A 27116-nucleotide genomic window follows, 5' to 3' on the forward strand; every position below is an offset into this window, starting at 1 on the left:
GTCAAAGGGTTTTTTTTCTTTCGTCGAAATAAAATTAATAATCACACATTATCCGATAAATTTTACCTCTGAAATGATTTAATTACTTGATTTATTTCGACGAGAGAAACAATTGAAGAATAAAAAAATCCGTTTGATGTGACCGACAACACCCCGGGTTAGCTTCCATCGTTGGATCACCCATACTAATACATGATATATTCTCAGTAACTGCGCATTACGGGGAAGTAAAAATAATAATTCTTTGATTTTTTTTCGATCTTAGTGCGTATGTAAGTCAAAACATCTTCGACAAACAAAAGTCGAGGATTACCTGTATGTGATGATGATCTAATTTTAGGTCAATCTCGAAAATTTATTTAAATTGTGCATTTTCTGTTTTAACTTTCAATATTTAATTTTAATTTTAATAAAATGATTATAATTTTATTTTGATACTTGAATTTAATTTTAATATAATAATAATAGTTTTAATTTTGATATTTAATTTCAATTTTTAAATTTAATTTTTATTTCGATATTTTGTACGCTACTGGTTTTAAAAGTTGGCCTGTGGGCCGTTCGTTGGCTTGGTGCGTACGCACCATCACGTGTGACACTTAGACTGAATAATATCGACCCTAACAAGCCCACAGCCCACACCACAGCATCCATGGACAGCACGCCACTGACACATAGATAAAGTAATAATATCAAATAATAAAACACAAAGTAAGGAATGTCTTGTACCTAAAGCCAGCATCAATAATAAATAAATATCACATTTATGTGGCTTTCGCCTGGAGTGAATGCTCCTGTATAGACCGAGGTCAAATTTTGTATTAAAAGGTTTCAAGCAAATATTAACATTTAAAAGGTTTTTCTCTGGAGTGACGTCTAAAGGTATGTTCATACCTAGTCAGCACGTACCGACTTCAACAGGTATCCGGCCGTACGAAAAGTATTCTTTGGTACATTTTGTATGGGTATATTCATACCAACCGTCACGTTTACGCCACGGCAGGCTTACAGCAGTACCCGACATTTCCTGTTCATACCTTACAGCAACATCCGTCAACGTATCGTATCAGTTTTTTTGGCCATCGTGAAAATACACGCGAATTACGTGCCATGAGTCTGCCGCTTCGCTGTTTTGGACCAATTATCGATAGTGACAGATGACAGCTGTTCAATCTTTCGATATGGTTTTGGCGCAAATATTTAAAAAAAAATTGAATTTTTTACGGAAATATTTAAAAAAAAAATTGAATTTTTTACGGAAATATTTAAAAAAAAATTGTCCATCATCCACAAGATCCTTATACAGTGTCCAAAACTCTCCTTCGGTTTTTCTATTTTTTAGCACGGGATGCACATCAAAACGCCTCCGTGCTTTTTTATTGCTTTCTTGAGCTTCTTCTTTCAACAACAACGCGATTTTGCATAATTATTCGTTCGATAAACGCTGAAACATTTTTGCTGACTTCTATTCTGACGCGTAGCTACATATGCACGTGTATGCATTCATATTCTAAGTACTAGACAATACGACGTAAGCAATATTGTGCCGTATCATCATGGCCTGTAATGTATAAGTAAGCCGATTTTGCCTTGCACTCGGCCAAAGTGCTGTGAACGTGACGTGACCGCGACGTGTAGGTAGATATGAATAGAAATGTAATAAAATGACATATTTGAAACGGAGTCGTACAGTGCTGAAGCCGTGCAGTGCTGTTAAGTATGAACAGACCTTCATATGTTTCAAAAGGTAATTTTTTTGGACAAATGATTTTAAACAAATGGCACATTTATGTGGCTTAACCCCAGTATGAATACTCATGTGTGAATTGAATTCCAATTTTGTATTGAATGTTTTTAAGCAAATATCACATTTGTAGGGGTTTTCACCAGAGTGGCCAGTTTTTCGGGAGGGGTGCGGTGAAAAGCGACTACAAGTGACTCGGTGTGATCGAATCGGTGCCTAATCCTCGTTAATCGATTCAGAACGATTTTAATTTTTTTTTTTTGTTAAAATAAATAATATTTGCGTATGGAACTAAAGAGCTGCAGCTTCACATCCAAAGAGCCGCAGGTTGCCGACCCCCGACCGACAGTTCTTGGAACGCGCGTCTACCTGCATCTTGCATAAAGCACGCTATACATTACCTATATTTATTCATTATTTTCGTAAAAAAAAACTTCTGGAATTTTTTTGTTCGTATAATTAGCAAATAATATAACGATATTTAAAAATAATAAAACACTTTAATTTATTATCACGAGACATAAATTGGGAGTATGTATAGCATTCGGCCAATTTATGTCTTAGCCCTGTGTGGGGAACATGTATGTACCTAAATATATATAAATCCTGGCTACGGCCGTGCTCGAGACGTTCGTGTTTCTGCTGTCGAAGTAGTGATGGAGTGCAGACTTTGCCTGTGCTCTGCCCCACCAGAGGCCTTCGTCTCCGTCCATGGCGATCCTCATCCACAGCAATTGGTGCAACGCATTTGGACCGGCTGTCAGCTGCGGGTCACTTACTCTTAGCCCATTACTATTACTGATATAAATTTCATTAACCCTCGAAATCAATATTATCTGTGTCATTTGCAGGTTAGGAAAGGCGACCATCTGCCAGATCTGATATGCCATTCGTGTGTCAACAATCTGGAATTGCTCGACAGCTTTCGAAACTCCTGTCTCCGGAGTGACGAAACGTCGAGGATGGTTCTAAACGAGTCTTTGAAAATAAAGACAGAGGAAGTTTTGTTGGAGGATCTAATATGGGAAGACGAGTCAAATTGTGATTTGTCAACAAACATTTCTAGTTCACCAAACAATGGCGAGGTAATAGTAATAAATTTACTTGTAACGATATCTAACCATTCTATAAAATTAGAGTCTTTTTGTAGTTGTTATAGCAAATTATGTAACGTTTTACATATTTTGTAGATACCCGAAGGAAAAATTACTTCAGATGATAACAGACCCGAAATGAAGAATATTAGTGAAGAAGTGACACAGACAACGTCCCATACTCAAAAAAATCTGTATGAATGTGACATTAGTTCAAAGTCATTCGCTCAAAAGTTAAGATGACACATAAGGCGCCACTCCGAAGAAAAACCGTTTGAATGTGATATTTGCATGAAATCATTCAGTGTACAATTTGACCTCAGTTCACATAAGCTTATTCATAGTGGGGTAAAGCCACATAAATGTGACATTTGCTTAAAATCTTTTGTCCTAAAAACTTACCTTTTGAAACATATAAGGCGCCACCCTGAAGAAAAACCATTCAAATGTGAGATTTGTTTAAAATCTTTCAAAAGAAAGTATGAACTCTTAAAGCATATGAATAATCATAGTGGGTTAAAGCCATACAAATGTGATATTTGTTCAAGATCTTTTACCAAGAAGTTTTACCTCGTTAAACATATGAATATTCATACAAGGCTAAAGACATACAAATATGATATTTGTTCAAGATCTTTTAATCAGAAGTGTAACCTCGTTAAACATATGAATATTCATAAAGGGCTAAGGACATACAAATGTGATATTTGTTCACGATCTTATACTTGGAAGTCTTCCCTCGTTTCACATATGAAAATTCATAGTGGGCTAAAGCCACACAAATGTAACATTTGTTTACTATCTTATTCTCGGAAGTCTGAACTCACTAAACACATGAAAATTCATAGTGGGTTAAAGCCACACAAATGTAACATTTGTTCACAATCTTATTCTCGGAAGTCTGAACTCACTAAACATATGAATATTCATAGTGGGTTAAAGCCACACAAATGTAACATTTGTTCACGATCTTATTCTTGGAAGTATGAACTCACTAAACATATGAATATTCATACAGGGCTAAGGACATACAAATGTGATATTTGTTCACGATCTTATACTTGGAAGTCTTCCCTCGTTTCACATATGAAAATTCATAGTGGGTTAAAGCCACACAAATGTAACATTTGTTTACTATCTTATTCTCGGAAAACTGAACTCACTAAACATATGAAAATTCATAGTGGGTTAAAGCCACACAAATGTAACATTTGTTCACGATCTTATTATTGGGAGTATGAACTCACTAAACATATGAATATTCATACAGAGCTAAGGACATACAAATGTGATATTTGTTCAAGATCTTTAAATTACAAGTTTAACCTCGTTAAACATATGAATATTCATAAAGGGTTAAAACCACATAAATGTTATATTTGTTTTCGATCTTATTCTCAGAAGTTTGACCTCATTAGACATATGAATATTCATACAATGTTAAAGACTTACAAATGTAATATTTGTTCAAAATCTTTGACGCGGAGGTCTCACCTCGATTCACATATGAATATTCATATAGGGTTATTAAAGACTTACAAATGTGATATTTGTTCAATATCTTTTACCAAGAAGTCTAACCTCGTTAAACATATGAATATTCATAGTGGGTTAAAGCCACACAAATGTAACATTTGTTCACGATCTTATTCTCGGAAGTCTGAACTCACTAAACATATGAATATTCATACAGAGCTAAAGACATACAAATGTGATATTTGTTCAAGATCTTTTAATTACAAGTTTAACCTCGTTAAACATATGAATATTCATAAAGGGTTAAAACCACATAAATGTTATATTTGTTTTCGATCTTATTCTCAGAAGTTTAACCTCATTAGACATATGAATATTCATACAATGTTAAAGACTTACAAATGTAATATTTGTTCAAAATCTTTGACGCGGAGGTCTCACCTCGATTCACATATGAATATTCATATAGGGTTATTAAAGACTTACAAATGTGATATTTGTTCAATATCTTTTACCAAGAAGTCTAACCTCGTTAAACATATGAATATTCATAGTGGGTTAAAGCCACACAAATGTAACATTTGTTCACGATCTTATTCTCGGAAGTCTGAACTCACTAAACATATGAATATTCATACAGAGCTAAAGACATACAAATGTGATATTTGTTCAAGATCTTTTAATTACAAGTTTAACCTCGTTAAACATATGAATATTCATAAAGGGTTAAAACCACATAAATGTTATATTTGTTTTCGATCTTATTCTCAGAAGTTTAACCTCATTAGACATATGAATATTCATACAATGTTAAAGACTTACAAATGTAATATTTGTTCAAAATCTTTGACGCGGAGGTCTCACCTCGATTCACATATGAATATTCATATAGGGTTATTAAAGACTTACAAATGTGATATTTGTTCAATATCTTTTACCAAGAAGCCTAACCTCGTTAAACATATGAATATTCATAGTGGGTTAAAGCCACACAAATGTAACATTTGTTCACGATCTTATTCTCGGAAGTCTGAACTCACTAAACATATGAATATTCATACAGAGCTAAAGACATACAAATGTGATATTTGTTCAAGATCTTTTAATTACAAGTTTAACCTCGTTAAACATATGAATATTCATAAAGGGTTAAAACCACATAAATGTTATATTTGTTTTCGATCTTATTCTCAGAAGTTTAACCTCATTAGACATATGAATATTCATACAATGTTAAAGACTTACAAATGTAATATTTGTTCAAAATCTTTGACGCGGAGGTCTCACCTCGATTCACATATGAATATTCATATAGGGTTATTAAAGACTTACAAATGTGATATTTGTTCAATATCTTTTACCAAGAAGTCTAACCTCGTTAAACATATGAATATTCATAGTGGGTTAAAGCCACACAAATGTAACATTTGTTCACGATCTTATTCTCGGAAGTCTGAACTCACTAAACATATGAATATTCATACAGAGCTAAAGACATACAAATGTGATATTTGTTCAAGATCTTTTAATTACAAGTTTAACCTCGTTAAACATATGAATATTCATAAAGGGTTAAAACCACATAAATGTTATATTTGTTTTCGATCTTATTCTCAGAAGTTTAACCTCATTAGACATATGAATATTCATACAATGTTAAAGACTTACAAATGTAATATTTGTTCAAAATCTTTGACGCGGAGGTCTCACCTCGATTCACATATGAATATTCATATAGGGTTATTAAAGACTTACAAATGTGATATTTGTTCAATATCTTTTACCAAGAAGCCTAACCTCGTTAAACATATGAATATTCATAGTGGGTTAAAGCCACACAAATGTAACATTTGTTCACGATCTTATTCTCGGAAGTCTGAACTCACTAAACATATGAATATTCATACAGAGCTAAGGACATACAAATGTGATATTTGTTCACTATCTTTTACTCGGGAGACTTCCCTCGCTTTACATATGAATATTCATAGTGGTTTAAATCCACACAAATGTGATATTTGTTCAAGTTATTTTTCTCAGAAATCTATCCTCACTGATCACAACTATACCCATATTGAGGTAAAGGCACACCAATGCAATATTTGTTCGTTATCATTTTCTCAGAAATCAAATCTTGTTTAATTATGCCACCCAAAAGAAAAGCGATTGGTCAATCTATATCTCAAGCACGAAAGAAAAAGGCATCACGAGCTTTAGAAACAGACGAGCATCGGGATGCAAGACTGGAAACTCTTTTACTGAAAAGGAGTTTTTGAAAATATCCAGAGTATGTGGCCTGCTCACGCATCGGAAAACCATTTACTTAATTCGTGTAAAAACAGGAACGGAAACGGGAAAAACGGGAATGAATGGCATTGCAACGCAATAATTTCGAATGTTTTTTTGGGTAAAATAAACAAATAATTAAATAATTTCAAATGTGTTCGCTGACGTAGAAGTTTTTCCGACAAATGGGAACGGGAATGGGAATTGCATGCGTTATTGTGGCATTGAAACGCATGCCGGGTTCAGCTAGTTATAGAATAAAAAGAAACCCCGTTTTCGTTTTCTTATAACCAAAACATAGGCTACGCCTCTGAATTAAAACGTACTATCGTCGGTTGGACCGCCCCGACAAAGAGAGAAGTGAATTCCGTTGTGTCGGGTGCCTCGGGGAAAAGGCGCCTCTGACTCATGCGATAGAGGGCAGGCTTTGTCTTCTTTTTGCTTCGGCTTCCCTCTCTATCTTTGGCAACCCTCATCCAGTGGAGGAACGCATTAGGACCTGTCTTCGACTGAGGGTCAGTTACGCTTACGGTTACCGCCACTTTTACTCTGTTCCTATCTCTTACTCTATGCCAACTCTCATGACTTTCCTTCTCATTTGCAGGTTAAGGAAGATGATGGGCTGCCGCATTCGATATGCCTTGTGTGTAATAAAAACCTGGAATATGTGGACACTTTTAGAATTTTCTGTTTTCAAAATGATAAAACGTTAAAACTGAGGCTAAGTGAACATCAACACATCAAGTCGGAAGAAGTTTTCCTCGAAGATTATGGAAGGATGAGTTGGGTAATAATTTGCCACCAAACATGTGCGATCCCCTCATCGATGACGACATAAATGATTTGGAATTCAGTGCCGAGGAAGAAATCGATTCAAAGCAAAACATTCGTTTGATTGAAAACACCTATAATGTAATGCGACTTCTCAGCACACTGTAAAATCTATTACACAGATAATATAACGTTCGTTTTATTTTACAGGTATGCAGAAGAACTACTTAATATATTCCACCGGTAGACGAGTCAAGTTGTATTAAAATTCCAAAAGAAGAGCCCCAATCACCGAATATTTCACATGATATATACATATGTTACAAAATCTGAATCGGGCCTTGAAATTAATGTCTCTAAATTAGAACCGCACCAAAAGAATCACACACTGTTGAAATGTGGCATTTGCTTTGAATCATTTGTTGATACGTCTACCCTTGAGAGCCATTCGTGTTCTCAGACTGCAGAAAATATGTACAAACAAAACATTTATTTAGAGTAGTTTGATGAAAAATCTAGTCTTGTCGGACATTTGAAAAATTGTTTAAAATCATTCACCACAAAGTGGAACTTTGGAACATGAAAAATCTCACGGTTCGAAAAAGTCTTACAAATGTTATGTTTGTTTAGAGTCATTTTCTACAAAATATTTTCATAAAATGCATGAAAGATCTCACACTGCGAATGAGCCATACAAATGTGATATTTATATGAAACCATTCTTAAACAAACCCACTCTTTTGAGACATAAATCATCTCATATTCAGAAAGATTCGTACAAAGCGCTATTTGCTTCAAATCATTCGCTTCGAATTATAGTCTTACAAATACATGCGAGATTTCATACCGACGAAGATTTGTACAAATGCGACATTTGTTTAAAACTGTTCACTATGAAAGCTAAGCTTGAAAGTGCATATGATATCTCACACTGGGCACAAGCCATACAGATGTGCTATTTGCTTTAAGTCGTACGGTACAAAACATTATCTTAAAATACATAAAAGATCTCACACAGAGGGAAACGGCCATACAAATGTGATACTTATTTGAAATCGTTTCCACAAAAATCTCGCCTAGCGACGCATTTGATATCCCATGCTAGGGAAAAGCCGTTCAAATGCGATATTTGTTTAAAATCATTTGCTACAAAATATCGCCTCGTTAGACATAAAACATCCCACGCTGGAAAAACCATGCCGTTGTTTCAAATTCTTTGAATGATTTCATCTACGTACGATCTATAATATTTCAGTGCCGTGCAGTGATGTCCCTAGACTATGTGCTGCCCTTAGGCTAATTTCAAAATGCTACCCCTTCTAAAAATACTATACAAACGAGAAAAAACATAACTAAAAGTTTTTTTTAGATATTTCGAATCGCACTCTCTTAGATCAATTGAGGATTTCCGAGTCATTTTTGAAAGACAAATAATTTAAATGGAATATAATAATTTTAATTGTTTTTTAAATTGTTTCATTCTTTTGTTTTGCCGCTCCTTAAAATATACCATCTTATTTGTCTATGCCCAAGGGACTTTGCTGTTTGTGTCTTTGAAACTGTATACCTCATACATATAATAAAGATTTATATTTACAAAGAACTTTCGTTTTCTTTTATCGTTTTTCTTAAGAGGGCTGTACACCCGAAACCTTAATTTTGTTGCCGTTCCTTTCTTCGATATATATATTGAGTGAATGCGACAGTTTCGCTTCGATCAGATAATACGTATTTTAAATCGACAAAATCGAGGTTTCGTATTCTCCTATTTCCTCCTCCAAAACTGGACGAATTTTTAAAAAAATTTCATCATCGGTATGAGAAAGATATTTTCTGTGCAACTATTCGCGTATTTTTTTAAAATCGACCGTTAAATAAGCACGCTGGACTCTTTTCGTGGGTGTAAAAAAGAGGCGATTTTATAGATGTTTGGCGGCTCCTAGCTCCTATAAAAAATAACTAATCAAAAAAATAAAACGATAGATGCATCCCAATGGTGGATATCCATAGCATATTAAAAAATAATTTCTCTAGTGCCATAATTGAGGAAGGGAGAAGTGTAATACGTTTTTAGGCGCTGGTGTCCAGCCCCCTTAACAGCTAATTTCGGTTGTATACATATTTACAAAAATGTATGTATCGTTATAGAGGCTTGCTTAATCTTTTATGAATAATATTTGAAATTGTCAGCGTCAGTTGAATCCAAGTGAATATGAAATTATTTAATATTAATTGCTTCGGTCAAATTCGGTACAAATTTGTTTAATAAACAGACAACTTCGTATAGAAGTTCAATATCGCGAGTAATATTAAATAATTTCATATTCGCTCGGATTCAGCTGATTCGAACACTTCCAGCTGACGCTGACAGTTTCAAATATTATTCATAAAAGATTAAGCAAGCCTCTATAACAATACATACATACATTTTTGTAAATATGTATACAAATTTAGCTAAGTCAGGATTTTTAGAAGTAATGCGGGACTCGGGATTTGTCTGTTGAACTCGGGACAGACCCACTCAAATAGGGACGTCTGGCAATCCTGTCGGAGGATGAGAACATGAGTGATATTATTTTCCTTCATTGATAGCCCTTAATCACACTGCAGACGAATTATCATTGAATGAATTAAGTGATTCATCCGTCAAATCATTTAATTTAGATTGCTTTCGTTTTTTTACATACATAAACCAATAATTTTTCTCATTTTTGCTGTCTTAATTTTATTTAAAATTGTTTTTGTCTTCATATGAATACATTTTATTTCTTTTAAAAGCACATTTTTTTATTACATTGATAAATTGATTTCAATTTGAAACCAAAAGATGAAAGGTAGCCCAGACTACTTTCTATATTTCCATCGAATTGCTATCCAGGAACCGCATATTGAAGTTGTCTTAAACCAGACTCCAGTTTTACCAGGCTATTATCTAGGATCTAGCAATCTACTCTACCGAAAGTCGTCCACTACTACAACTTCCGCAGCATTCCGTCCAGCTTCACCAAATTGCTATTCAGGAGCCACAAATTCGCTTTGTCTTAATCTGACTAGTATCATTGAAATGTGTTCCAGATTAAATGACTAAATGAATACATCGCTTACGTGGTCAAGGACGTAATCATTTAAGTACTTAAAGGAAGGCTACGTATAGGTGTATATGTAAAATAAAAGCCATACATTTCGTAGTGATAGCTTAATTTAAATTTATATATGCGTTAAAATATACAAGCTTGCGCCCAAATACGAAGCGTCAATATAAAATTACAAATGGTATAAAAAGTAAAGCATTTAAAGCCTCATTTTAATCTTCTCCGGCTTCGATATCAGACCCAGTCCGTCCAAGTGATTGTTCAGAGCGCCCACATACTCTTTGGGATGCTTCATGAAATGTTGCACGTGAGGTGATTTATCCCAGCACTTCCACGTACACTAAAACAACACATTGATATCAATATATGAAATTATGTGCATATGAGGATCACTTGTGTGAATAGTTTTATAAACTTATAGCAATTTATTGTCACAAAAATCGTTTTAGAAAGAAAATACGTCTTGAACTACTTTTCAACACAATCCCCTTCGATGTGGAAGCGTTTTTTGAGATGGGGAGATTGTTGAAAAGTCCATTGAACCAGTCGGTGAAAAATTGGTGGATATTATTACCAGTCTGCATATGATTTTTTGATCAAAAATTATTTTTAATTTCAGGAAGAAATTTATTATTATTATTTATTTTTATTACAATCAATGTACACTCGTCATTACAGATCGCTCCAATGCGACGAGTGTACGAGAACGGTCAGACAACGTATACAGTACGTTCAATAAACATAGAATACAATAATTAATCAAGTACAGAAATAATAATCATAGAGACATCTATGGATTATTTTTAGATTTTGTGCACAATTATTATTACAATTTTGTACACATAAGAAACACGATATTATAGAGACATCTATAGATTTCAGATTTCTGTGCATAATTTCTACAAATTATACACATAGATTTTTGTGACAACAGGAAATGATCTATTACCAATTTTCAGGAACCGTTTCAACAATGATCAGATAAAATTGACAAACTCAGATAGAGAAACGATCGATTTGGAGTCACAAAACCCCCAAATCTAACCAGCAGTTTGACGAGTCGAACCATTGATCGCAGTGGTGTTGAATATATACGCTACCATTAAGCCAAACTGTTGGCTGAAATGAAAGCCTTATTGCGCTAGATCAGAACTGCACAGGGGAAAGTCCTGTGGGGACCCTACGACATGGTCGATTTTGGGTCGCCAACATGCGAGTTGGGACCGATTCGACCATGTTGGTGGCTACTACTTTACTTCTTTCTAACCCGTTATATTAAACAGCGTGTTTATAACAATACCGCAATTTCATTCCTTTCGCCCCCCCATAGTTCAATATTTTTTATTTATTTTATTTTATACGAGGAAGGCCTAACAGGTAAACTCCGATGCGCCTTCCTAGACAATTAATTACAAAAATTGCAGCATTTTTTATTATATAAATCGCTGTATTTCGAGAGGCTGAAGAACACGAAATTAACAATGAATTAATCCATAGAAACATCTATGGATTTAGACTTGTACATAAATTTTTACATATGTACATAAATTAAATTCAGATATTTGTGATATAGCAGGTAGGATGGTTTTTGCCAATTTGATGGAGGATCTGTTTCAACAATGAAATCAGATAAATTGGCAAACTTTGATAGGAAACGATCGACTTGGAGTTACAAATATCCAAGTCTGACCAGCAGCATTATTGATTAGCACGGGATCGAACCCGGTAACCTCTCGGTGCTAAACATAAACGCAACCACCGAGCCATACTGCTGGCTATCTCCAATTGGCGGGATTTACATTGTGAATGAAACGCTAATAGAAAAAAGATAATAAGAGGCTTGTAAAAATAGCGTCCGAGACAATTAAAAACTCTCAAATTTATAACATCGTTACAGATGAGACATATTCCTGAACAGGTTGCATTCCAAAGCATCAACTTGTGTTGTTAGAACATATATGTGGGATTGGTATGAATGCGAATATTTTAAGTTGGCAGGCCTCGCTGGTCGAGCCCGAAGTGAAGACATTAAACGAGTAGCGTAAAGACTTTGTACATTTTCTATTACAGTAAATTGATAATTCATACCTTAATTCCTAAACTTTCCCACGAATCGTGGACTTTTCTGTTTGAATCTTCAGCACCGACGGGATCAGTTTTACTCAGTAAAAATAACGCTGGAGCATGGCATAGGTTTAAATGGAAAGCTTGACTGGATCGCATGTAATGTATAGTTGCTGCTTCATGGAAAGTTTTTAGATGATATCTGAAAAAATTGTTTGAAATTAGTGCTCTGATCATTAAGTTGAAATTAACGTTAAATAAGTAAATTACTTACAAAATGTATTTGTGTAGAGCCGTTTGCATTGTTTCGTTTTTGGGAAATATTGCCTTGGGAACGCCGACCGGTATTTCGCTAATGTCAGCAGCACTATCCCAAATTTGAGCAATGAATCTATCCAAAACTGGTTGATATCTAACATTCGTTATACAAAATATAATTAAAAATTCATTAGTGATTGTACATATGTAGGTATATAATATTTCCACCGTGTAGAGATCATCATCTAATTTTGCAATCGTACAGTTGAAGGTTAAACTAGTTGATGGTTTCTGACGTGTGATACAATCGTTTGATGAGTTATGTAGTTAGTGATACCTTTTTTTGTCAGTCGACGCTAAAAACAGCAGTTCGCCGAATACGTAGCCTCCGATTGAGAATCCGTGTAAAATTAACGGACTGAAAGATTTATTAGCTTCCATAAAATGAAGGAGATCTGCGGCGACTAACTAAAATGGCGACACATTCAATTTACGACGATATATTCAATCGAACTTAACATTCATTCATTGGACATTACTTGCGAGCCTTTCATCGGCCACAATAGTTGCCACGGTGAACAGTTCACCGAAAGCACGTCGTATCCCTGATCGAGGTATATGGAAGCGTATTTGTGAACGTGAGATCGTTTCGCCAACATCCAATTTAGCATAACGCATAGTGGCTTGTTCAAAGGTTTGTTCAATCTAAAAAAATATATCAAAACTTCAAAAATATAAAATGTTTTTACAAATTACTTCATATGAATGTTACTTTCATATCAACAAAAAAGATAACTCATTGTTATTATTACTAGTGGCATGTAGTCCGACCGCTGTACTCTGTGAGGTGGATTATATGCCATCTCGCTTGCCCTAACATATTACGCGATACAACCATATATACAACGAAAGCATTTAAATTGCAATTACCGCTTTTGTTAGTACGTTTAGATAAAAAAATATATTGAGATAGAAAAACAATCCTTATAAACGTGGTGAAATAAAAAAATTGCCAAATAAATGAAAAATAGCACGGAAAAAAAAATCCGTAAAAAAAAATATATTTTTGACTTTTAAAATTCGCTAGACAATTAATTAGAAGTATTTTAAAGCAATGAAATATAACAATTTATAGGAAAAATATCTGACTATTGATTCCAATACTCACTTTGAGCGTAACAATCTTAAATTTTTAGTTAAAGACCGCAAAAGCCAAAAAACTGTAAAAATCGCGGATTTTTTTAAACGCTCATATCTCGTAAACGATCGCTCACCAACAAAAATGAATATCATATTCGAATTCAGCGGGTCAAACTTAGTAAAGATTGGTTAGTCTCCGCTCTGGTAACTCAACGACGTGATTTTTTGTTGCTCAGTGTTATTACTCTACTAGTGTTGTACTCGATGAAACATCACCGCATGGGTTATGGCATATTAAGTTATTAAGTAAAAAATATTTAAAAGATATGTGTTGGTCCAGTGTTCGATCCGCACGCGGTCGATTTTTTTTCAAATACCTTTTAAATATATTTATATTTAATTGTTTAATATGAAAAAAATTGTAAACGGTAAAAGTCTGAATTCTCGACAGGGTCGGAGACCGCTAGGTCGGAAGGGAGGCTAGGTCGACCCGCTCCTTCCTGTGATTGGCTACTCTTTGCGATGCCAATAGTATTGCCGTGCCCTGAATTAACTAACTATTACGTCACAGCTAATGCCAATAAAATGTACGATAGAAAAAAACTTCTATATATACTGTTTGCTACCAATGTTTCCTCTAGGCTAATATACGGCGCTAAGTCTCTAAGCATTTACCACCATCTATTGAAGGTAAAAGTCTGAATTCTCGACAGGATGGAGACCGCTAGGTCGGAAGGGAGGCTCGGTCGACCCGCTCCTTCCTGTGATTGGCTACTCTTTACGATGCCAATAGTATTGCCGTGCCCTGAATTAACTCGACTTTTAGCTGATGAAATACTCCGACATATACTGCCAGGTTCGCATATAATTTCGGAGGGTTGGGAAGCGTAAGCGTAAAAAGATATTTATAACAATCGTTATCGGTCTTGACAAATTGTCGAAATTACAAAATCGGAAATTTCGTTAGAAAAAACCCAATCTAGAGCAATTTTAGAATTTAATTAAGATATATCTGATTACAATTTTTTTTTATCTTGAATAGCCAACACATTGATTTATGAAATATTGATGTTCTGTATCGATTTGGTACACCTGATTATGATAAGTTAATATATTACATAGCAATAATTGCGTAATACAATAATCAGATTAGATGTCTATCTGTTACATTGTTGTTCTATGGATATTGACCTACAACAATCGAAAAATCCATGGAAACCACACACGAGGAGACACAATCTTGTTGATAAATGGATAAAACATTCACAAAAATGTATAACAGTTGAATTTCGCTTACTTGAGTGTTTTCGGATCGTTTTTCAGATCTGTATGATTTTCATTACTGATGAACAAAATGTTCTTGGTGATTTCTTGACTTGATAAAGGTCGGCTTTGAACATTAGTAAGTGCTAAGCATGTAGCAGCAAACATGTGTCTCGCTTTTGTCTGAAAATATATTCAATTCATAAAAATATATCTTTTCATAAATAAGAAGGAGCTAATTAAAGAAAATATATGTATAAGAAAAAGTGGTAGAAATGGAAGATGCTTTGAGGATGTACAAATGTAAGTCTGAAAATAACAATGATGGCACATGAAGTGATCTAAAGATACACGAACGATGGTTGAATGGTATCCAAGAGAATGCAGAACCTAGGAAGGACTAATTAAAGAAAATATATAAGAAAAAGTGGTAGAAATGGAAGATGCTTTGAGGATGCACATATGTATGTAAGTCTGAAAATGACAATGATGGCACATGAAGAGATCTAAAGATACACAAACGATGGTTGAATGGTATCCAAGAGAATGCAGAACCTAGGAAGGACTAATTAAAGAAAATATATAAGAAAAAGTGGTAGAAATGGAAGATGCTTTGAGGATGTACATATGTATGTAAGTCTGAAAATGACAATGATGGCACATGAAGAGATCTAAAGATACACAAACGATGGTTGAATGGTATCCAAGAGGATGCAGAAAAAAACAAGACAGGAAATACTAAAGAAAATATGTAAGAAATAGCGATAGGCAAGAATGGAGATGAAGATGAAAGACTGGAAATTATGATATATACTTGGCATACAAAAACATTCACAAGTTTGCTTGAGTTAAAATGAAATTTAAAAACTTGTGAATAATTGGAATGATAAAAAATGTTAGACGAAATACTTACACTAGATTTAGGCGATGCTACAGAACTTCTCATCGACGAGTACATCGCCGGCGAGTTGTTCAACATGAACGTGATGGTCGTCTTTAGAATGGACATCTTGATTTTGGTTGAGATCGATCGATGGTAGTTAGTTGTTGTGATTCATCTATCGAAGCAGTCGTCTGTAAACAAGTGCTTTCAGTTGGTGAGATAGAATAAAAGTGACACAGAGTTTAATGGACTTGTGCGATATAATTGTCTGTATAGATCAGCGGTTCCCAACCAGTGGTAAGCAAAAAAATCAGTAATGAATAGAGGTCGGAATCTGAAGGGGCCGGAAACGTGCCGCCTATTGTTCCATTGTTGTAAATCATTTGTAAAAAAGGTTCGGCAAACCTTTAACAATGCATTTACAATCTTTGAACAATAAACAGCCCCTTCAGATTCCGGGCTCTAGTAATGACTAGAGGTCGGAATCTGAAGGGGCCGGAAACGTGCCGCTTATTGTTCAATTGTAGTAAATGCTTTGTAAAAAAGGTTCGGCAAACCTTAAACAATGCATTTACAATCTTTGAACAATAAACAGTCCCTTCAGATTCCGGGCTCTAGACTAATGACGGACATGCAGGAATGAATGATTTACAATCATAATCAGAAATATATATTTTTTATATTATTTAATTAACATTCTCATAATTAGTCGACGAATCGATGAATTCAATAAATCAAATTAAATTTATTTTGTAAGGAGATTTAATCAAGAAAAGAAAATATATTTTATGTACTTTGTAAGTGTCATGGAGAAATAAAAGGAACATTTAACAAAAAAATGTTAATTTTTACATTTTTTTTTTATAATTGTGCCGGTTGTTATTAAAGTGAAATAGGTCATTTAAGGCAGAGCATCGTAACCTGTGCACCGCGGTAATATGTGTTCCCCGAACAGCACTTCGGCCTAATGCGTGCGAGTGAGATCACGTGTGAGGGAGAAAACCGATGTTAGGGCGGTTTCAGACTAGCGTTTTATACGCGCGTATAATCTCGTTTTTTGAAGTGCATGTAGGCGCGTATAGGCGCGTCGTTTTCCATACGCGCAACTCGTACGAGCGTAGACGCGCTTAAAAGCTCGTATTATCCATGTTGATACTAAATCACCACTACCCGGAATAAGCCCGTGTACGCGCGTCCGGTTTTTTGAAGCGCGAAAAGTAGCGCGCGTGTAAGCGCGTATGCCGAAACGACCGTATACGCGCAAAAAATAACGCTAGTCTGAAACCGCCCTTAGTCAGTATTTTGTCTCATATACGGAATAACTAGCGACTGCCGATGAAGTACATATGTATGTATGTATCTACGTAGCTGACAAACTCTACGAGTCGAAAACAATGTGTGCCGCGAATATCCAGAGGTTACGATGCTCTGATTCCAAGTACCAAAAATACCATTATTTTATTTTATTTATTTTATTTATTTTTTTTATTTTATTAATTGAAAAATCAACAGACAGGATGTACAGAGATAGGTATAAAAAACACAAAAAGTAAATAAATAATATATGTAACACCCGAGTCCAATAATAGATTTTTACAAAAATGAAAAAGATAAATATAAGGAAAACAAATTAAAAAGTAAAGAATAAAGGCATGACAAAATATGTAGTACATTGCATAATTAAACTATAGTATTAAAATAATTGGAAAAGGTTATAAGATAGAATATAAGAAGAAATTGAAATTTACAAATATAAAAAACAAATGAAAAAGGTAAATACAAAATAAACAAATGAAATGGAAAGGAATGAAAGCTATAATATGATTAAATAGCACATTACATAACTAAACTAAAGTATAAAAATAATGGAAATATTGGAAAAATAGAATAGAAGAAAAAATGAATCAATCGGTCAAGATTCTCTTGATGTTAGACCTGAATTGATGTAGGGAAATACCAAACAGATCAACCTCATTCAGCTCTCCGTTAAACATACGATAAACGCGCTGCAGATAAAAATATTTTTGGGAATTAGTATTGAAAGGATCAAGTGAAAAGAGTGCAACGCGTCTAGGGTATCGAACTGGGATTCTGAAATTAACCTTATTCAGTAAATCAGAACAATCAAGGAAACCATTTATGAGCTTAAAGAAGAATATAGCATCAGAATGTCGTCGCCTGACAGAAAGATTGTTAAAAGAAAGGATTTTTAAAATGTCGGAAACAGTAGAATGGGTATAGGTAGGAAAAAGGTAGCGTAAGGATTTAATAAATTTAAGTTGAACTTTCTCAATACAATTAATATGGGATAAATAAAAAGGTGACCAGATAATTGAGGCAAATTCAAGGTGAGACCTTACAAAGGAAAAATAAAGTAATTTTAGTACGTAAGGATCATTAAAGGGTTTTGTTGAGCGGAGTAGGAATCCAAGAGATTTAAATGCTTTGTTGGTAATAAAAGAAATATGTTCAGAGAAATCTAGTTTATCATTGAGTATTACACCAAGATCCTTAATAGAAGATGACGTGTTAAGGATTGAATGATTTAATTGATATTGATTAGTAATAATTGACTTATTTCTAGTGAAATTTAAAATAGAGCATTTTTCTAGATTAATAAAAAGATCATTATTTAAACAATATATAGAGAATCTATCTAGATCTTCTTGTATCTTATGACAATCGTCTATGGTGTATATAGGTTTGTAAATTTTTAAATCATCAGCGTAAAGAAGTATAAAGGAATGTTTGAAGATGTATGAGATATCATTAATATAGAGTAAAAAGAATAAGGGACCTAAATGCGACCCTTGTGGGACACCGGAAGGAATATGTCTAAGTGATGATCTAAAACCATTGAGAATTATGATTTGGTGACGATTTAGTATATACGAAGAGATCCAACGAAATAAATTTCCTCGGATTCCGAGGGACCAAAGTTTATTGAGTAAAAGGTTGTGATTGATTTTATCAAAAGCTTTAGAGAAATCCGTATAAACGACGTCTATTTGGATTCGTTTGTCCATATAAGATGTGAGAGTACTAGTGAAATTAAGCAGGTTAGTCTCTACCGATCTCCCCTTAAAAAAACCATATTGTTCAGGTATAATGTAGTTTTTGAAATTGGAGAAAAGGAAATTATAGATAATTTTTTCAAAGATTTTACTAATGACAGATAGTTTAGATATAGGACGGTAATTCTCAATAAGATTCTTATCACCTTTTTTAAAAATAGGGGTGATGTAAGATAATTTCCAATAGTCAGGAAATTTACCGTTCGACATAGAAAGATTGAAAAGGATTGTTATGGGAAGAGATAATGGGACAGCACATTTAACAAGGAAAAAAGAAGGCAAACCATCACAACCCGCACCAAGATTAACATTGAGAGAGTTGATGTGACTGAGTACAGTAGATAAGTCAAAATGAAAAGTAGATAAGTTACAAGAAGAAGTATCTGTATTAGAGATAGAAAGGTTAATGGTAGAATCACTATTGAAAGTGGAGTCAAAATAGTCAGCAAAAATGGTACAGATTTCAGAACCATGTGAAGCCGACTTATTTCCATAATACATTACGGAAGGATATGAAGAGGAGGTATTTTTTTTTGAATTTATATATGACCAAAATGATTTGGGATTAGTTTTAATATTATTTTGAATAAGAGAAATATAATTTCTAAAGCAGATTAAAGAATATTTTTTAATTCGAGCTCTTAATAGTGAAAAACTTTGATAATCTAAGGGATTTGAATAAATTTTAAATTTTTTATGGAATTTGTTTTTTTCTTTTATTATTTTAATAAGAGACGATGTAAACCAAGGGGGATATTTGGTACGTTTAGATTTAAGAGTAAAAGGGACGTGGCATTCAATAATATTTTGTAAGGTATCGTAAAATTTTTTACAAGCTAAATCAATATTTAAATTGGACAAAAGTGAATTCCAATTGATATCGCTTAAAATTGGAATAATTGTAGCATAGTCAGCTTTTCTAAAGAGGAAAGTTTTATTATAATTATAATTCAAGGGTGAAGATTTGTTGTAAATTATTGAGATGCAAAAGGATAAATGATGAGAATCTTCATGGATTAGCGTAGAGTCAGCACGAGAAATATATAAGGGGAAACTACTAATAGCTAGGTCAAGAATACGATTATTAGTATTTGACAAATAATTGTATTGATAAAGTTTATTATAAGATAAGAATTGAGTAAAGGAAAGGGAAGAAAAATTAATACAATTGGAAGGAAATAGATGCAGATTTGAGTCGTATTTTGTCCAATCAATAGTGGGAAGATTGTAATCACCGAGTAAAATGAATCGATCCTCTGGATAATTGGTTATTAGATCAGATACTTTATTTAAATGGGTAACTAATAGAGTTTGGTGAGAATTACCAGGAGGAATATAGACAGTACAGATATTTAGTTTAAAAAATTTAGTGGTAATAGTAATCCAAAGGTCTTCTGTGGAAGTTAACCAATTATTTTGAATGACAGAGGGTAGATTATTTTTCACAGCTATGATTACACCACCACCAAATATTTGGTTATGAAGAGGATAATCTCTGTCACGTCGAAACACCTGATATCTGGCATCAAAAAACTCACTATTATTGAATGAGTCATTTAGCCAAGTTTCTGATAGACAGATAATATCATAATTATTAACTAATACATTTTGAAGAAAAGAGTCAGATTTAGTTCGGAGACCTCTGACATTTTGATAATAAATGACAAGACGATTAGAAGACATTGTAAAAAAGGAAGTAGATAGAGCACGTAGTGATATAAATATAAATATCCATATGCATAAATGAAAATAGATATATGCATATAAACATACACATAACTGCATACACAGATAAAGATATGGAATTATTAAGCAAACCATCCTTGGTGATACCAGTTGAAATACAAAGGTATACATGGACACAAATATAAAAATGAACTCGTACCTTTTTTAGTTTATGAGTAAAATATATGTAAATAGCATAGTTATATAGTAATAATAAAAATAATAAATTATATAGCCATACGTACATAATTGTTTGCACATACATTATAATATGTGATGCAGACCAGTAGACAATAAATGCATAGATAATTATTAGGTTATTAAAATTTAATATTGCACTTAGTCATTTGATTTTGCAAAGATCTGATTCTTTTGAGATTTGTATGATATTGGAGCTCGCACTTTTTCTAATCATGATCTTGCAATCTTTAACCCACAAGTAGGCGTAGTTATATTCAGTTTTCAATTGGCGTGCTCGCTTCAATAATAATTTATTCGTTGGTGTAAGGTGATCCGTGACGTATAGGGTGGTGGGCGGGCCTGGAATATTGATGTCGTTGGTGGTGATGCCGCGGCGGGCGCGCACGGCCGCCATCAGCAGCTCCTTACGACGGCGCTGAGTGAACCGTACGACCACTGATGACGTGCGCACACTCACATCGCTGTTGCCCTCTCGCTGTTGCTGTTGCTGTTGCTGTGAACCTGCAACGCCCTGGGACGGGTACGGCCGCACACGGTGTATGGTGTCAATATCTGTGTCGCACAATTTGTGACCCACGACAGCACATAAGTCATATAATATAGACACTAGATTTTCACCCTTTTTCATAGGTATGCCGGATATTTCTACATTGTTTTTTCTAGAGAATTGATCTTGCAGATTGTTTTCTTGTTTCAGTTCAACAATAGTATTTTGCGCCTCAATTAAACCTTTATTTACATCAGAAAAGCAGGAAATTTTCTTTTCAGCAGTGGTTAGTCTCCCATCAAATTCATCAGACTTAGCCTCTATTGTGAATAATTTATTGTTTATGTCTGTGATTACAGATTTTATGTTTTCAAACTCATTTTTCATGGTATTAAAGTCTGCTCGAAAGCATTTAATTTCATTAAGTATATCAAATAAAGATGGCTGAGGACTGATGACTGAATCTTGAGAACTGAGCATTAGTGATGAGGACTGAGACGGCGGAAGGGGGTTAGGATGGATACGGCAAGAAACGCATCGCCATTTTTCCTTATTCTTTGACGTCATTTTTTTGTATTTTGTTTCCGAAATCCCCACACAATCATGGTGGAAAGGTTCTTCACAAAGCTCGCACAGCACATAATTAGTCAACAACACAACACTTTTGCATTTATAGCAAATCATTGTTAAGTATTATTAGTTATTTGCGTCACAATTTATAATTTAAATAAGAGAATATTCTCAAAATTTCGCACAAAAATATGTATGAAATAAATAGTTTTTTGTTTAACAATGTTGCATTATGCTGTAATATTGTAAATATGCTCTGGGTTCGAGAGTTAATATATAATTTCAGAAATCAGTTTGATCACGTTCGTTGCCAAACGAATATTATTTGAAGAAACAAAAGAACTTTTTTTTTTTTTTTTTTTTTTTTTCTTCTTTTTTTTTTTTTTTTTTTTTTCAAGTGAAAATTATCTTTAAAATATAACCTTAGAAATCAGTTTAACCACTGTATTTAATCACAATTGCAAAAATTTTAATCAAAAATTAAAGCAACACCAATAACTCTACACAATATGCAAAGCACGACACCATTAACCGACAATATTTACGAAAAAAGCATCCAAATAGCGGACGAGCAAAACAACGAACCAGCTAGTTATTATGCTACCTAGCAACAAGAATTTTACAAGGTAATCGTAAAATTCCACTAGTACAGCAAATATTACATATATCCATAAAGCTAAGAATCATAATGTATAAATATATTTGTATGTATGTAGTATCAAAAATAATTTTTAAAACAAATTAACGTAAATGTCCAATTATCTCAACATGAAATATTTTTGTAATTATATATGTACATACTACGCTTAAAATACCTCAGATAGTGGAAATTTTCAATTTATTTCTTTCTTTAGTCCACTGTCCGCTGATCATGGAAAATATTCTAGTAAAAGTAAATACGAGTATGTATATGTATACTTAGTATTGCCAGGTTGCCTCGCCTCTTCACTCACGCCATGTCTTGTGAGAGAAAATATAGTACGAACTGCGTGAAATTATTCTCAACATTGAAAATGAGGACATTATGGGTATAATATAAAAAAAGATAGAGAACAAAAGAATTGTGCTAAAAAAGAGAACATGCCCTTTTAAAAAGAGACCTGTTGGCAACCCTAGTACTTTGTAATTTTGTGTTTTACTAAAACCATTCATCAGTAATATAGGTATGACGAAATAGTATATAAATATTTTAAACTTTGAGCATATTATAATTGTGACTATAAATAGCTTTTTTACCACAAAATTTCTTAACAAAACAGATCCATTGCGTCTATCCTGTTTTCACATTCCTTACCATGCAAGTACTATATATTAAAAATACACTGGCAATAATAAATTTCATGAAATACAATAATTTTTAGTACCAACTGGTACGTGAGTCAAAAAAGGTGAGGAGCCGCTGATATAGATAGTTGTATCTTATATATATATACATATATACACCGTATCAGCGAAAGCGAACAAAGTACAACACATTCAGATTTGAGGCAGGTTTGTGCAAACCAGACAGGGTTATCAAACTGGCCGAGTTGACATTGAAAATTTTGATCTGCAGATAAATCGGCTTATCAAGTGGTGTTTGAATATTATATGTAGATATGTACATATATGCTGAATGCAATTTTTTATGTAATTTTTTTTTTTGGAAAATATGTATTCTTAATACATGGGAATTACATATATATGCTCAGTTTTTTTATAGTAATTGATCCGAGTATAACAATTTGTGTTAATAGATTGAAAATGTAAATTTTATGATGTTCAATAAAATTAATAGAAGAATATTTTGTTTTTTTTTGTATTTTATGTATTTAATTGTGGAACATTGCTATTACTAAGCCAATTGATCCCATGACTAATCCAAAAAAAAAGGAAAAATCATCTTTGCATCATATGTATATATAATATCGCTATTCTGTGTGTCTGAGATAACGCTCGCCGTACTATAATAGTCGTTTCGATTCGACATACGGTTCGGTGATTACTAGTCAAATGTGAACCGGTCACAGGACAACCGGTCGCTCTAGATCGGTCACACATGATCACCTGTCACACTAAAACTGGTCACACCCTAACACTGGTCACGAGAAAACTGGTCACACCCTAAAATCGGACACCCAGTTTTCTCGTGACACATTTTTTTTTTTAAATTAAAAACTTAATATTTCAACACCCATGCGATGATATATCATCAGGTACAACACTAGTTACATATATTATTGTAGATATGTTATTGTTATTATAATCATTTAAATATACAATCAATTTAGTTTCGAGTGAAATATGTAATTTGCATTCGCTTGTATGAGAATATGGATAATTTTGATTGCTCAATGCTTCAATGGGAAGTGAACAGAAATTAAAATCCCAGTCCAAAAATGAGACAATAGTTTCCGGTTCAAATTATATCGTGTTTCAGTAAATTATAAAATATAAAATCTAAATATGGATGACAAATATTTTTCTAAAATTGATAGCATTTTTAAAAGGTTTTAGAATCAAAAATTATCGCTTGCAAAGCATGCGAAGTACAACTTATTGAAAATAAATGTATTCATTAAAAAAAACAGATTTACATGAAAAACAAAAAAAAGGGAAAAAATCTACAAAATAAAGTCATAAGTCATATTCAACATTGAAATTTATGTTTAAGGTCATTTTCCTTAAAAAAAGAGCTATGAAATATTTTGATAAAAAAAAGTGTTGCTCATATTTCAAATTTATCATAAATGTTATAAAATCGAAAATCAACGAGCCATTTGTTGACTTGCTCAAGCGTTAGAAAAGTCATAAAATTAAATGAAATTTTAAAATTGATATTAATGAGTTCTGAGATTTTATAAATATGATCAAATATAAATCGATTGGAATTTCCATCGCTGACCAAACCGCACATAATGGGAAAGTTTTAAAACGATCGGAAGACTATAGGAATTTTAGCTCAATCGTTTGCGAAGTAAAACATAGAAAAGCCTAGTACAAAAAATGTTTTTTAAAAATTAGCCTATTCTATATTTTGTTTATAAGACAATATATAAAAAATAAATGTACAAACCTAATGTACTAAATTATAAAAAATAATTATAAAATAAAATGGCAATTTAAACAATATTTCAATAACAAATGTACGACAATATAAACTATAAATATATAAAATGTGTGTGATTTCATGATTAGGATTTCAATCAAAATTATGATCCCGGCTTAAACGAGGTTTGGGCCGCCTTTATATCATTTGTCATTACATACGTACTTACGTGTTTATATTATCGTACATTTGTTATTGAAATATTGTCACAAAAATAAAAAAAAGTAGTAACACTGTAAATGAAAATAATCAAAATAAACGGTAAACGGATTATTGCGCAAATTGCGATCAATCGTTGCCACAAAAATCGCGAATACGGAATATCTGGCACTCGAGTTCTCGTTAGTATATTATTTCGATTGATGGAGTTTTTGGGTGCCAGTTGTTCCGTCATCGAGATTTTAGTGACGTGCGCGAGATCGCTTTTTGCGGAATAATCACCGAACCAAAAGAAGCAACATCTCAAATGTACATTTGTCTACAAGATCATCGAAAAAAATTTTACCTGTGGCGCATTTTTTTATTTATAGCGAGCAGATTGTTAACAATTTAACGGCATACTCTTGCCTGTCCCTAAACATTTCCTGCTTATCGTTCTACATATTAAAATACAATGTATCACATTGTATTACAAATCGGGAGCCACTCACTGCATTTGGTGTTTATTTTCATGTTGTCAAACCAACACAATTATTTGTAATAACTTACATATTACTAATACGCGCAGAGAAACAAAACGAATGTTTAGATATAAACTGATGATTCCACATTCTACAAAGTTCAGCCACGTCGCAATGAACGCATTCAAGGTGATGCATAAACAAACAAAAAGTGAGAAGAGGCTAGTAAAAATAAAACAAAACACATTCTCGTACGAATATGTACGCAAGTACAAAGAAGCTACACGGAAAAGAATACGGTACATGCCGACGCAATTCACGGTTTCGAGAGCCGACATGGTCCCAATTAATAAAAAAAAAAATGAGGGACGGGATCTATAGAGCGACTCTAGACACCTACATATGTGTGTAAATACGAGCGTATTTGTGAATGTGATGACTAGAATATTGGCAAATTGGCGGACGTACCACGACCGCCTGAACCGCAGCCAACACGCTAACTGCACGTGCTCCTACACCAGTGTGGCTGATGTACACATGAGAGTTGGGAGAGTGGTCGATGTATACTTCCACATGGTACACATATACCCTGTGTAGTCATCATCAACGTTTTCCCCTTAAAGTCGCTCTCTAAACTATAAACATCGGTATCTCTGATCTAATGTGATCGTCGGTCTTTGATTCACAAACATATGTATGTATGTTCAGATTGGAGATTGTCAAATTAATTCAATATAATTGTGTGGGAGATAGTAGAGTTCAGCTCTTGTACATACATATATACATATTACATATATTCGACATAGCCCCCACAAAAGGGGGAGGGGTTTGCTGTGGTTCTAGCCTAGGGATCTGGGATTAGGTAGGGGGGGGGGAGGGGTAGCGTGCTGGGCATTTTTTTCAAATATTCCATAGTGCCATGGTCTATGACTAGGGTGTCCCGATTAGGGCCGGGCCGCACCGTGCGACTTGCGAGCAACTTGGTTGAGGGTGACCAGACCAATGCATGCAAGTAGATGGAACATGCCACACCCGTCAACTTGTTTGTCGCACACATTTCCATACATTTTTTCGTGTCGCGCAACAAGTCGGCCGACAAAGTTGCACGGTGCGGCCCGGCCCATAATCGGGATTGTCACCAGTTTTAAATCTTGTGTCCCGGTGTCACGAACAAACCTCTCGGGACGCCCAAATGTCCTGGTTTACTACTTTTTAAATTCCCATAGAAGTTTTTAACTCAGAATTAAAAAATATGTAACATAAACTCTAAACAAAAAGTC

The 27116-nt window shown here is 33.8% G+C and overlaps 2 protein-coding genes across 3 annotated transcripts; one reads left to right on the forward strand and one right to left on the reverse strand.

Annotated features, from left to right (window-relative positions):
• The first annotated feature begins 1877 nt into the window (after positions 1-1877).
• Positions 1878-10562, forward strand: LOC143920363 (uncharacterized). Its single transcript, XM_077443235.1, has 5 exons — positions 1878-2514; positions 2596-2829; positions 2935-7115; positions 7205-7512; positions 7582-10562. The coding sequence occupies exons 1-3, from the start codon at positions 2401-2403 to the stop codon at positions 3079-3081; spliced, it is 495 nt and encodes a 164-aa protein (XP_077299361.1). The 5' UTR covers positions 1878-2400; the 3' UTR covers positions 3082-7115; positions 7205-7512; positions 7582-10562.
• Positions 10085-26530, reverse strand: LOC143920362 (uncharacterized). Of its 2 annotated transcripts, none has more exons than XM_077443233.1 (8): positions 26305-26530; positions 16102-16262; positions 15223-15371; positions 13325-13490; positions 13123-13253; positions 12802-12939; positions 12552-12729; positions 10085-10803 (listed from the first exon to the last, which is right to left on the reverse strand). In XM_077443233.1, exons 2-8 carry the CDS (start codon positions 16195-16197, stop codon positions 10663-10665), a joined length of 999 nt encoding a protein of 332 aa, XP_077299359.1. In that variant the 5' UTR covers positions 16198-16262; positions 26305-26530; the 3' UTR covers positions 10085-10662. The 2 variants fall into 2 exon arrangements, with proteins under 2 accessions (XP_077299359.1, XP_077299360.1); XM_077443234.1 differs by having other exon boundaries at positions 10537-10803; positions 26237-26404.
• Positions 26531-27116: the final 586 nt, after the last annotated feature.

Source organism: Arctopsyche grandis, chromosome 12 (genome assembly GCF_051622035.1).
Source record: "Arctopsyche grandis isolate Sample6627 chromosome 12, ASM5162203v2, whole genome shotgun sequence".
Lineage (NCBI taxonomy): Eukaryota > Metazoa > Arthropoda > Insecta > Trichoptera > Hydropsychidae > Arctopsyche > Arctopsyche grandis.